This window comes from Salmo salar, unplaced genomic scaffold (assembly GCF_905237065.1).
Source record: "Salmo salar unplaced genomic scaffold, Ssal_v3.1, whole genome shotgun sequence".
NCBI classification, from domain to species: domain Eukaryota; kingdom Metazoa; phylum Chordata; class Actinopteri; order Salmoniformes; family Salmonidae; genus Salmo; species Salmo salar.
This window is the reverse complement of record NW_025548454.1, coordinates 82,051-96,301: the sequence shown is the minus strand read 5'-3', so window position 1 is coordinate 96,301 and position 14,251 is coordinate 82,051. Positions and strand designations below refer to the sequence as shown.

At 46.7% G+C, this 14,251-nt stretch overlaps 1 protein-coding gene across 1 annotated transcript in view; it reads left to right on the top strand.

The window, feature by feature from the left end:
- LOC106594829 (cytosol aminopeptidase) overlaps positions 1-14,251 on the top strand; it is a 36,989-nt gene that overhangs the window by 20,886 nt on the left and 1,852 nt on the right. The window contains exons 8-14 of the mRNA XM_045712390.1: positions 1,397-1,499; positions 1,749-1,873; positions 2,928-3,016; positions 3,368-3,470; positions 3,559-3,638; positions 11,183-11,295; positions 11,494-11,596. Coding sequence (XP_045568346.1) covers positions 1,397-1,499; positions 1,749-1,873; positions 2,928-3,016; positions 3,368-3,470; positions 3,559-3,638; positions 11,183-11,295; positions 11,494-11,596 — 716 coding nt within the window. The remainder of the gene's footprint in view (positions 1-1,396; positions 1,500-1,748; positions 1,874-2,927; positions 3,017-3,367; positions 3,471-3,558; positions 3,639-11,182; positions 11,296-11,493; positions 11,597-14,251) is intronic.

Genomic DNA, 14,251 nt, shown 5'->3' with positions numbered 1-14,251 from the left:
CACGGGCGTCTCCAGACTCTGTCACGTCTGTCACATGTGCTCAGTGTGAACCTGCTTCATCTGTGAAGAGCACAGGGCGCCAGTGGCGAATTTGCCAATCTTGGTGTTCTCTGGCAAATGCCAAACGTCCTGCACGGTGTTGGGCTGTAAGCACAACCCCCACCTGTGGACGTCGGGCCCTCATACCACCCTCATGGAGTCTGTTTCTGACCGTTTGAGCAGACACATGCACATTTGTGGCCTGCTGGAGGTCATTTTGCAGGGCTCTGGCAGTGCTTCTCCTGCTCCTCCTTGCACAAAGGCGGAGGTAGCGGTCCTGCTGCTGGGTTGTTGCCCTCCTACGGCCTCCTCCACGTCTCCTGATGTACTGGCCTGTCTCCTGGTAGCGCCTCCATGCTCTGGACACTACACTGACAGACACAGCAAACCTTCTTGCCACAGCTCGCATTGATGTGCCATCCTGGATGAGCTGCACTACCTGAGCCACTTGTGTGGGTTGTAGACTCCGTCTCATGCTACCACTAGAGTGAAAGCACCGCCAGCATTCAAAAGTGACCAAAACATCAGCCAGGAAGCATAGGAACTGAGAAGTGGTCTGTGGTCTCCACCTGCAGAACCACTCCTTTATTGGGGGTGTCTTGCTTATTGCCTATAATTTCCACCTGTTGTCTATTCCATTTGCACAACAGCATGTGAAATGTATTGTCAATCAGTGTTGCTTCCTAAGTGAACAGTTTGATTTCACAGAAGTGTGATTGACTTGGAGTTACATTGTGTTGTTTAAGTGTTCCCTTTATTTTTTTTGAGCAGCGTATAATAGTTTTTACGGAAAGAAGTATGTTCAATAGGAAACCGATTTTAGCAGGTGCGTCCTGTCTTCATGCTCAAACACGAATTCCCAAGATTGTCCCTGTACTAAACCTAATATCTCTTATTTGTTTTTTGAAGTTACAAGTCAGAAACCTTGAACATAGACTGCTGACACCCTGTGGAAGCCATAGGAATTGCATTCAGGGAGCTTCAATATAACCTTATACATGCCATTCTAAGAGGATGTTCTCAAAAAAATAGATTTCGGTTGTTTTTTTTCCTTTGGATTTTCTCCTACCATGTCTATTGTTTTATATTATCCTACATTATTTTAACATTTCTACAAACTTCAAAGTGTTTTCTTTCCAATGGTACCAATTATATGCATATCCTGGCTTCAGGGCCTGAGCAACAGGCAGTTTAGTTTACAAGGAAATGTAAAGTTATTGTCTTACTCAACAGGTTTTGTTGTTTATGTTGTTTACCGTTTGAGAGGAGAACTCCCAGAAACCATTGCACTGTACCGTTTATACCCACTGCTGTGACACGTGACAAATAAACGTTTTCGATTTTGTTGTCTGTTTAGGCTCAGAGGAACCGCCGGTCTTCCTGGAGCTGCACTACAACGGTTGTCCTGACAACACACAGCGTCCTCTACTGCTGGTGGGCAAGGGCATCACCTTTGACAGGTACGCACACGCTTCACGCGTCACCGCTGTCCAATCAGGGTGCTCTATTCACGGTGTTGGACACACTAGTGGTTAAAATATCAGCTGCCGTTTTTTTTTAGATTCCTAGTCTCATTTAATTGATACAAATGTTAACTGTTTCTGTCTGTCTGTCTGTCTGTCTGTCTGTCTGTCTGTCTGTCTGTCTGTCTGTCTGTCTGTCTGTCTGTCTGTCTGTCTGTCTGTCTGTCTGTCTGTCTGTCTGTCTAGTGGTGGGATCAGTCTAAAGCCTTCGTCAGGTATGGACGCTATGAGGGCTGATATGGGCGGAGCCGCCACTGTGTGTTCCGCCATCGTCACGGCAGCGGCCCTCAATCTGCCAATCAACATCATAGGTGAGTTTTTTTCGGCGACGTGACGCGCTAAGCCAATCGCTGTCTAGAGCATGGCTCCCCAACCCTGTCCCTGGAGAGATACCCCTCCTGGAGGTTTACACTCCAACCCTGTTCCTGGAGAGATACCCCTCCTGTAGGTTTACACTCCAACCCTGTTCCTGGAGAGATACCCCTCCTGGAGGTTTACACTCCAACCCTGTTCCTGGAGAGATACCCCTCCTGTAGGTTTTAACTCCAACCCTGTTCCTGGAGAGATACCCCTCCTGGAGGTTTTAACTCCAACCCTGTTCCTGGAGAGATACCCCTCCTGTAGGTTTTAACTCCAACCCTGTTCCTGGAGAGATACCCCTCCTGTAGGTTAACTCCAACCCTGTTCCTGGAGAGATACCCCTCCTGTAGGTTTACACTCCAACCCTGTTCCTGGAGAGATACCCCTCCTGTAGGTTAACTCCAACCCTGTTCCTGGAGAGATACCCCTCCTGTAGGTTTACACTCCAACCCTGTTCCTGGAGAGATACCCCTCCTGGAGGTTTTAACTCCAACCCTGTTCCTGGAGAGATACCCCTCCTGGAGGTTTACACTCCAACCCTGTTCCTGGAGAGATACCCCTCCTGTAGGTTTACACTCCAACCCTGTTCCTGGAGAGATACCCCTCCTGTAGGTTTTAACTCCAACCCTGTTCCTGGAGAGATACCCTCCTGGAGGTTTACACTCCAACCCTGTTCCTGGAGAGATACCCCTCCTGTAGGTTTACACTCCAACCCTGTTCCTGGAGAGATACCCCTCCTGTAGATTTTAACTCCAACCCTGTTCCTGGAGAGATACCCCTCCTGGAGGTTTACACTCCAACCCTGTTCCTGGAGAGATACCCCTCCTGTAGGTTTTAACTCCAACCCTGTTCCTGGAGAGATACCCCTCCTGGAGGTTTACACTCCAACCCTGTTCCTGGAGAGATACCCCTCCTGGAGGTTTTAACTAGTTTCTAGTTTGACCTGCAGCTGGTCTCCTGGAAGTTTCTAGACAGGAAGTAGTAATGTATGTTATTAACCCCCAGGTGTAGCGCCTCTCTGTGAGAACATGCCCAGTGGGAAAGCCAACAAGCCTGGAGACGTCGTTACCGCCAAGAACGGAAAAACCATACAGGTATGTGTTACCGTGGCTACTAAACCGTACAGGTATTTGTTACCGTGGCTACTAAACCATACAGGTATTTGTTACCGTGGCTACTAAACCATACAGGTATTTGTTACCGTGGCTACTAAACCATACAGGTCATTGTTACCGTGGCTACTAAACCATACAGGTGTGTGTGTGTGTGTGTGTGTGTGTGTGTGTGTGTGTGTGTGTGTGTGTGTGTTTAAGGTGGCTACTAAACCATACAGGTGTGTGTGTGTGTTACCGTAGCTACTAAACCCTACAGGTGTGTGTTACCGTGGCTACTAAACCACACAGGTGTGTGTGTTTTACATCAAATGAAGTATTTAGTGTGTGTAGGTGGACAACACGGACGCAGAGGGAAGGTTGATCCTGGCAGATGCTCTCTGTTACGCTCACAGCTTCAACCCCAGGGCCATCGTCAACGCTGCCACCCTCACCGGTTAGTACACCGTGAGAGAGAGAGACATCGCTGGTCGCTAAACGGCTACTCTATTGGTCACTTCGTGTTTTCTCCTGTCATCTCTCAGGAGCGATGGATGTTGCTCTGGGTTCAGCAGCGACAGGAGTCTTCACCAACTCTGACTGGCTCTGGGAACAGCTTCACAAGGTAACACACACACACACACACACACACACACACACACACACACACACACACACACACACACACACACACACAAGTGTCGTTGAAGGGGGACCAAGTGCTCATCTTATTTATTTAAAGAAAACACTTAATCACAAAATAAACAGACAACGATAACAGTCCAGTAAGGTGCACAGACTATACTAGAAACAACCAGCCACAAAACACACCCAACTAAATATGGCCTCCAATTAGAGACAACGATAACAGTCCAGTAAGGTGGACAGACTATACTAGAAACAACCAGCCACAAAACACACCCAACTAAATATGGCCTCCAATTAGAGACAACGATAACAGTCCAGTAAGGTGCACAGACTATACTAGAAACAACCAGCCACAAAACACACCCAACTAAATATGGCCTCCAATTAGAGACAATGATAACAGTCCAGTAAGGTGCACAGACTATACTAGAAACAACCAGCCACAAAATACACCCAAATAAATATGGCCTCCAATTAGAGACAATGATAACAGTCCAGTAAGGTGCACAGACTATACTAGGAACAACCAGCCACAAAACACACCCAACTAAATATGGCCTCCAATTAGAGACAACGATAACAGTCCAGTAAGGTGCACAGACTATACTGGAAACAACCAGCCACAAAACACACCCAACTAAATATGGCCTCCAATTAGAGACAACGATAACAGTCCAGTAAGGTGCACAGACTATACTAGGAAACAACCAGCCACAAAACACACCCAACTAAATATGGCCTCCAATTAGAGACAACGATAACAGTCCAGTAAGGTGCACAGACTATACTAGAAACAACCAGCCACAAAACACACCCAACTAAATATGGCCTCCAATTAGAGACAACGATAACAGTCCAGTAAGGTGCACAGACTATACTAGGAAACAACCAGCCACAAAACACACCCAACTAAATATGGCCTCCAATTAGAGACAACGATAACAGTCCAGTAAGGTGCACAGACTATACTAGGAAACAACCAGCCACAAAACACACCCAACTAAATATGGCCTCCAATTAGAGACAACGATAACAGTCCAGTAAGGTGCACAGACTATACTAGAAACAACCAGCCACAAAACACACCCAACTAAATATGGCCTCCAATTAGAGACAACGATAACAGTCCAGTAAGGTGGACAGACTATACTAGAAACAACCAGCCACAAAACACATCCAACTAAATATGGCCTCCAATTAGAGACAACGATAACAGTCCAGTAAGGTGCACAGACTATACTAGAAACAACCAGCCACAAAACACACCCAACTAAATATGGCCTCCAATTAGAGACAACGATAACAGTCCAGTAAGGTGCACAGACTATACTAGGAAACAACCAGCCACAAAACACACCCAACTAAATATGGCCTCCAATTAGAGACAACGATAACAGTCCAGTAAGGTGGACAGACTATACTAGAAACAACCAGCCACAAAACACATCCAATTAAATATGGCCTCCAATTAGAGACAACGATAACAGTCCAGTAAGGTGCACAGACTATACTAGAAACAACCAGCCACAAAACACACCCAACTAAATATGGCCTCCAATTAGAGACAACGATAACAGTCCAGTAAGGTGCACAGACTATACTAGGAAACAACCAGCCACAAAACACACCCAACTAAATATGGCCTCCAATTAGAGACAACGATAACAGTCCAGTAAGGTGCACAGACTATACTAGAAACAACCAGCCACAAAACACACCCAACTAAATATGGCCTCCAATTAGAGACAACGATAACAGTCCAGTAAGGTGCACAGACTATACTAGGAAACAACCAGCCACAAAACACACCCAACTAAATATGGCCTCCAATTAGAGACAACGATAACAGTCCAGTAAGGTGCACAGACTATACTAGGAAACAACCAGCCACAAAACACACCCAACTAAATATGGCCTCCAATTAGAGACAACGATAACAGTCCAGTAAGGTGCACAGACTATACTAGAAACAACCAGCCACAAAACACACCCAACTAAATATGGCCTCCAATTAGAGACAACGATAACAGTCCAGTAAGGTGGACAGACGATACTAGAAACAACCAGCCACAAAACACACCCAACTAAATATGGCCTCCAATTAGAGACAACGATAACAGTCCAGTAAGGTGCACAGACTATACTAGAAACAACCAGCCACAAAACACACCCAACTAAATATGGCCTCCAATTAGAGACAACGATAACAGTCCAGTAAGGTGCACAGACTATACTAGGAAACAACCAGCCACAAAACACACCCAACTAAATATGGCCTCCAATTAGAGACAACAATAACAGTCCAGTAAGGTGCACAGACTATACTAGAAACAACCAGCCACAAAACACACCCAACTAAATATGGCCTCCAATTAGAGACGACGATAACAGTCCAGTAAGGTGCACAGACTATACTAGGAAACAACCAGCCACAAAACACACCCAACTAAATATGGCCTCCAATTAGAGACAACGATAACAGTCCAGTAAGGTGCACAGACTATACTGGAAACAACCAGCCACAAAACACACCCAACTAAATATGGCCTCCAATTAGAGACAACGATAACAGTCCAGTAAGGTGCACAGACTATACTAGGAAACAACCAGCCACAAAACACACCCAACTAAATATGGCCTCCAATTAGAGACAACGACAACCAGCTGCCTCTAATTGGAGGTCATTGCTAAAACCAAACATAGAAATAAAAAACTAGATAAACACATAGAAATAGATAACATAGAACATAAACCAAAAAAAAAAAAACGAAACACACAAAACAAACACCCCCCCCCTCTGCCACGCCCTGACCAAACTACAATAACAAATAACCCCTTTTACTGGTCAGGATGTGACATATACTGAAAAACACATCCTGTATTATAATTGTGTACGTTGGGTTCTTCTATCAAAATGTCTCACGTTTTTGGAAATCAACTAAAAATGTATTGAACTTTTGTTCGAAAAAAAAAACCAAACATTATTTTGCACCATATTATCATAAGACGTGAACAGAAAAGATCTGTAATACGTATTTCCTGCAACTGTATGGAGAGGGCAACACAATTGTAAATGCCCCCCCGTGTGTTGTCTGTTTGTGATGTTAAGGCCCCTTGAATTCAAAAATGGAGTAAATACATATTTTTAGAAATTGTTACGTTTTATTGAAAATTAAATACTGAAATATCTAATTTACGTAAGTATTCACACCCCTGAGTCAATACTTTGTAGAAACACCTTTTGGCTGTGATTACAGCTGTGAGTCTTTCTGGGTAATTCTCTGAGAGCTTTCCACACCTGGATTGTGCAACATTTGCCCATTTTTAATCTATTCAGGCTCTGTCACATTGGTTGTAGATCATTGCTAGAAAACCAGTTTCAGGTCTGACCGTAGATTTTAAGTAACTGCTGAAAGGTGAATTCATCTCCCAGTGTCTGGTGGAAAAGCAGGCTGAACCAGGTTTTCCTTCTAGGATTTTGCCTGTGCTTAGCTCCATTCTGTTTATTTTTTCATCCTGAAAAACTCCCCCAGTTCTTAACGATGACAAGCATACCTCATAACATGATGCAGCCACCACTATGCTAGATAATATGGGTGAGTGGTACTCAGTGATGTGTTATATTGGATTTGTCCCAAACATAACATGTTGTATTCAGGATACAAAGTTAATTGCTGTATCACATTTTATGCAGTATTACTTTAGTGTCTTGTTGCAAACAGGAAGCATGTTTTGGAATATGTTTATTCGGTAAAGGCTTCCTTCTTTTCACTCTGTCATTTAGGTTAGTATTGTGGAGTAACTACAATGTTGTTGATCCATCCTCAGTTTCCTCCTATCACAGCCACTAAACTCTGTAACTGTTTTAAAGTCACCATTGGTCTCAGGGTGAAATCCCTGAGCGGTTTCCTTCCTCTCCGGCAACTAAGTTAGGAAGGACGCCTGTATCTTTGTAGTGACTGGGTGTATTGATACACAATACAAAGTGTAATTAATAACTTCACCAAGCTTTTCTTCCCTCATTTTTACTCATCTACCAGTAGGTGGCCCTTCTTTGTGAGACATTGGAAAACCTCCCTGGTCTTTGTGGTTGAATCTGTGTTTGAAATTCACTGCTGGACTGAGGGACCTTACAATTATCTGTATGTGTGTGAGGTACAGAGATGAGGTAGTCATTAAAAACTCATGTTAACCAGTATTACACAGTGTGTCCATGCACATCTTTACTCCTGAACTTGAGGCTTGAATATATTATAGAGTGAAGACATCTCAGTTTTAATTCATTTTTTTAAAGATTTCGAAAAATATTTTCTACTTTGACATTATGTGTAGGCCAGTGACAAACTATGTACATTTTATTCCATTTTAAATTCAGGCTGTAACACAAGCAAATGTGGGGGAAAGTCAAAGGGGTGTGAATACTTTCTGAAGGCGCTGTATGTCTACACTTTGTAACCGTTAGCAATTATGCTAATGCTGCTGATGCTAATGCTGCTGATGCTAATGCTGCCAATGCTGATGCTAATACTAATAATACTGCTGATGCTAATGCTAATAATGCTGCTGAATGCTAATGCTAATGCTGCTGATGCTAATGCTGCTAATGCTGATGCTAATACTAATAATACTGCTGATGCTAATGCTAATAATGCTGCTGATGCTAATGCTGCTAATGCTAATGCTATAATGCTACTGACGATACCATTCTTCAGGTAGATGGAAAGGCTTTTCCCATCTCAATTAAGAATGAACTATAAAGTAGCCTCTGCATATCTGCATCGGTCCAGTAGGCATGTTGTTTTGCTAACTCCATCACATGTACTTTACAGAAACTTCCTCATGTCGTCTCCTGATGTAGCTTAAGCCTTTTGCTGTGGAGTTGGAACATTTTGAATTTAGTTGTTTTTGCTATTTAAAAGTGTGATTTTATTTATTTTTTTGAGAGCGAAAACCAGGCAGAATCTGTCCTTATCCTTTTTGGTATTGAGACTATCGCGATACTAAACCTGGTATCGGTGTCCAAGTAAAAAATTCTGCTATTGTGACCACACTAACACAGGGTCTGGAGGGTTACATACCCAGGGTGGTAACGGGGTCTGGAGGGTTACACACCCAGGGTGGTAGCGGGGTCTGGAGGGTTACATACCCAGGGTGGTAACGGGGTCTGGAGGGTTACATACCCAGGGTGGTAACGGGGTCTGGAGGGTTACATACCCAGGGTGGTAACGGGGTCTGGAGGGTTACATACCCAGGGTGGTAACGGGGTCTGGAGGGTTACATACCCAGGGTGGTAACGGGGTCTGGAGGGTTACATACCCAGGGTGGTAACGGGGTCTGGAGGGTTACATACCCAGGGTGGTAACGGGGTCTGGAGGGTTACATACCCAGGGTGGTAACGGGGTCTGGAGGGTTACATACCCAGGGTGGTAACAGGGTCTGGAGGGTTACATACCCAGGGTGGTAACGGGGTCTGGAGGGTTACATACCCAGGGTGGTAACGGGGTCTGGAGGGTTACATACCCAGGGTGGTAACGGGGTCTGGAGGGTTACATACCCAGGGTGGTAACGGGGTCTGGAGGGGTACATACCCAGGGTGGTAACGGGGTCTGGAGGGTTACATACCCAGGGTGGTAACGGGGTCTGGAGGGTTACATACCCAGGGTGGTAACGGGGTCTGGAGGGTTACATACCCAGGGTGGTAACAGGGTCTGGAGGGTTACATACCCAGGGTGGTAACGGGGTCTGGAGGGGTACATACCCAGGGTGGTAACGGGGTCTGGAGGGGTACATACCCAGGGTGGTAACGGGGTCTGGAGGGGTACATACCCAGGGTGGTAACGGGGTCTGGAGGGGTACATACCCAGGGTGGTAACGGGGTCTGGAGGGTTACATACCCAGGGTGGTAACGGGGTCTGGAGGGTTACATACCCAGGGTGGTAACGGGGTCTGGAGGGTTACATACCCAGGGTGGTAACAGGGTCTGGAGGGTTACATACCCAGGGTGGTAACAGGGTCTGGAGGGTTACATACCCAGGGTGGTAACAGGGTCTAGAGGGTTACATACCCAGGGTGGTAACGGGGTCTGGAGGGTTACATACCCAGGGTGGTAACAGGGTCTGGAGGGTTACATACCCAGGGTGGTAACAGGGTCTGGAGGGTTACATACCCAAGGTGGTAACAGGGTCTGGAGGGTTACATACCCAGGGTGGTAACGGGGTCTGGAGGGTTACATACCCAGGGTGGTAACGGGGTCTGGAGGGTTACATACCCAGGGTGGTAACGGGGTCTGGAGGGCTACATACCCAGGGTGGTAACAGGGTCTGGAGGGTTACATACCCAGGGTGGTAACGGGGTCTGGAGGGTTACATACCCAGGGTGGTAACAGGGTCTGTTGGGTTACATACCCAGGGTGGTAACGGGGTCTGGAGGGTTACATACCCAGGGTGGTAACAGGGTCTGGAGGGTTACATACCCAGGGTGGTAACGGGGTCTGGAGGGTTACATACCCAGGGTGGTAACGGGGTCTGGAGGGTTACATACCCAGGGTGGTAACGGGGTCTGGAGGGCTACATACCCAGGGTGGTAACAGGGTCTGGAGGGTTACATACCCAGGGTGGTAACGGGGTCTGGAGGGTTACATACCCAGGGTGGTAACGGGGTCTGTTGGGTTACATACCCAGGGTGGTAACGGGGTCTGGAGGGTTACATACCCAGGGTGGTAACAGGGTCTGGAGGGTTACATACCCAGGGTGGTAACGGGGTCTGGAGGGTTACATACCCAGGGTGGTAACGGGGTCTGGAGGGGTACATACCCAGGGTGGTAACGGGGTCTGGAGGGTTACATACCCAGGGTGGTACGGGGTCTGGAGGGTTACATACCCAGGGTGGTAACGGGGTCTGGAGGGTTACATACCCAGGGTGGTAACGGGGTCTGGAGGGTTACATACCCAGGGTGGTAACGGGGTCTGGAGGGTTACATACCCAGGGTGGTAACGGGGTCTGGAGGGTTACATACCCAGGGTGGTAACGGGGTCTGGAGGGTTACATACCCAGGGTGGTAACGGGGTCTGGAGGGTTACATACCCAGGGTGGTAACGGGGTCTGGAGGGTTACATACCCAGGGTGATAACGGGGTCTGGAGGGTTACATACCCAGTGTGGTAACAGGGTCTGGAGGGTTACATACCCAGGGTGGTAACGGGGTCTGGAGGGTTACATACCCAGGGTGGTAACGGGGTCTGGAGGGTTACATACCCAGGGTGGTAACGGGGTCTGGAGGGTTACATACCCAGGGTGGTAACGGGGTCTGGAGGGTTACATACCCAGGGTGGTAACGGGGTCTGGAGGGTTACATACCCAGGGTGGTAACGGGGTCTGGAGGGTTACATACCCAGTGTGGTAACGGGGTCTGGAGGGTTACATACCCAGGGTGGTAACGGGGTCTGGAGGGTTACATACCCAGGGTGGTAACGGGGTCTGGAGGGTTACATACCCAGTGTGATGTTCTCTCTCTGTGCGTTAGGCCAGTGTGGTAACGGGAGACCGGGTCTGGAGGATGCCGTTGTTTCAGCATTACACCAGACAGGTCACTGACTGCCAGCTGGCTGACCTCAACAACGTCGGCAAGTACAGCCGGTAAGAACACACACACACACACACACACACACACACAGGTAACATCTAGAAACAGCCCTAAACAATTTCTGTGTTAATGCCATCTTCTTAACCTGTGTGTGTGTGTGTGTGTGTGTGTGTGTGTGTGTGTGTGTGTGTGTGTGTGTGTGTGTGTGTGTGTGTGTGTGTGTGTGTGTGTGTGTGTGTGTGTGTGTGTAGTTCTGGCGGGGCCTGCACGGCGGCAGCGTTTCTGAGGGAGTTTGTGACGGCCACTCATTGGGCGCACCTGGACATCGCCGGGGTGATGACCAATAAGGACGAGGTACGGCAGCCTTCTGAAACATTGATATTTTAGAGCTGTTTTGATTTTTTGTATTGATTTGACCAGGTTCGTCTCATTGAGATTTAAATATATTTTGCAAAAGGGACCTGGCCAAAATGGCAGCACACAAAGCTTAAAACATGTACAACATAAAACACTACAGTTTAAAGGTTGACTTTGGGGGGGGGGGAACGCTAAAATAACGACTTTAAACTGTAGAACTGATCAATGCATCATCACACCAGGTCAGTTCATCCTTTAAAAACTTAAACAAATGAATGAAGAAGATATTTGGCTGCAGAAGTGCCATTTCGTATTGACCTCTACAGCTTCCTGTAGCTTAGCTTACGAACTAGCTACGACACATCAACACATACTGGAGGAGTTACTGGCTAGCTACAGTGGCTAGCTTAGCTTACGAACTAGCTACAACACATCAACACATACTGGAGGAGTTACTGGCTAGCTACAGTGGCTAGCTTAGCTTACGAACTAGCTACAACACATCAACACATACTGGAGGAGTTACTGGCTAGCTACAGTGGCTAGCTTAGCTTACGAACTAGCTACGACACATCAACACATACTGGAGGAGTTACTGGCTAGCTTAGCTTACGAACTAGCTACATCACATCAACACATACTGGAGGAGTTACTGGCTAGCTACAGTGGCTAGCTTAGCTTACGAACTAGCTACATCACATCAACACATACTGGAGGAGTTACTGGCTAGCTACAGTGGCTAGCTTAGCTTACGAACTAGCTACAACACATCAACACATACTGGAGGAGTTACTGGCTAGCTACAGTGGCTAGCTTAGCTTACGAACTAGCTACAACACATCAACACATACTGGAGGAGTTACTGGCTAGCTACAGTGGCTAGCTTAGCTTACGAACTAGCTACGACACATCAACACATACTGGAGGAGTTACTGGCTAGCTACAGTGGCTAGCTTAGCTTACGAACTAGCTACAACACATCAACACATACTGGAGGAGTTACTGGCTAGCTACAGTGGCTAGCTTAGCTTACGAACTAGCTACGACACATCAACACATACTGGAGGAGTTACTGGCTAGCTTAGCTTACGAACTAGCTACAACACATCAACACATACTGGAGGAGTTACTGGCTAGCTACAGTGGCTAGCTTAGCTTACGAACTAGCTACATCACATCAACACATACTGGAGGAGTTACTGGCTAGCTACAGTGGCTAGCTTAGCTTACGAACTAGCTACGACACATCAACACATACTGGAGGAGTTACTGGCTAGCTACAGTGGCTAGCTTAGCTTACTGAACTAGCTACATCACATCAACACATACTGGAGGAGTTACTGGCTAGCTACAGTGGCTAGCTTAGCTTACGAACTAGCTACGACACATCAACACATACTGGAGGAGTTACTGGCTAGCTTAGCTTACGAACTAGCTACAACACATCAACACATACTGGAGGAGTTACTGGCTAGCTACAGTGGCTAGCTTAGCTTACGAACTAGCTACATCACATCAACACATACTGGAGGAGTTACTGGCTAGCTACAGTGGCTAGCTTAGCTTACGAACTAGCTACGACACATCAACACATACTGGAGGAGTTACTGGCTAGCTACAGTGGCTAGCTTAGCTTACGAACTAGCTACATCACATCAACACATACTGGAGGAGTTACTGGCTAGCTACAGTGGCTAGCTTAGCTTACGAACTAGCTACGACACATCAACACATACTGGAGGAGTTACTGGCTAGCTACAGTGGCTAGCTTAGCTTACGAACTAGCTACAACACATCAACACATACTGGAGGAGTTACTGGCTAGCTACAGTGGCTAGCTTAGCTTACGAACTAGCTACGACACATCAACACATACTGGAGGAGTTACTGGCTAGCTTAGCTTACGAACTAGCTACATCACATCAACACATACTGGAGGAGTTACTGGCTAGCTACAGTGGCTAGCTTAGCTTACGAACTAGCTACGACACATCAACACATACTGGAGGAGTTACTGGCTAGCTTAGCTTACGAACTAGCTACGACACATCAACACATACTGGAGGAGTTACTGGCTAGCTTAGCTTACGAACTAGCTACAACACATCAACACATACTGGAGGAGTTACTGGCTAGCTACAGTGGCTAGCTTAGCTTACGAACTAGCTACATCACATCAACACATACTGGAGGAGTTACTGGCTAGCTACAGTGGCTAGCTTAGCTTACGAACTAGCTACGACACATCAACACATACTGGAGGAGTTACTGGCTAGCTACAGTGGCTAGCTTAGCTTACGAACTAGCTACATCACATCAACACATACTGGAGGAGTTACTGGCTAGCTACAGTGGCTAGCTTAGCTTACGAACTAGCTACGACACATCAACACATACTGGAGGAGTTACTGGCTAGCTACAGTGGCTAGCTTAGCTTACGAACTAGCTACATCACATCAACACATACTGGAGGAGTTACTGGCTAGCTACAGTGGCTAGCTTAGCTTACGAACTAGCTACGACACATCAACACATACTGGAGGAGTTACTGGCTAGCTACAGTGGCTAGCTTAGCTTACGAACTAGCTACAACACATCAACACATACTGGAGGAGTTACTGGCTAGCTACAGTGGCTAGCTTAGCTTACGAA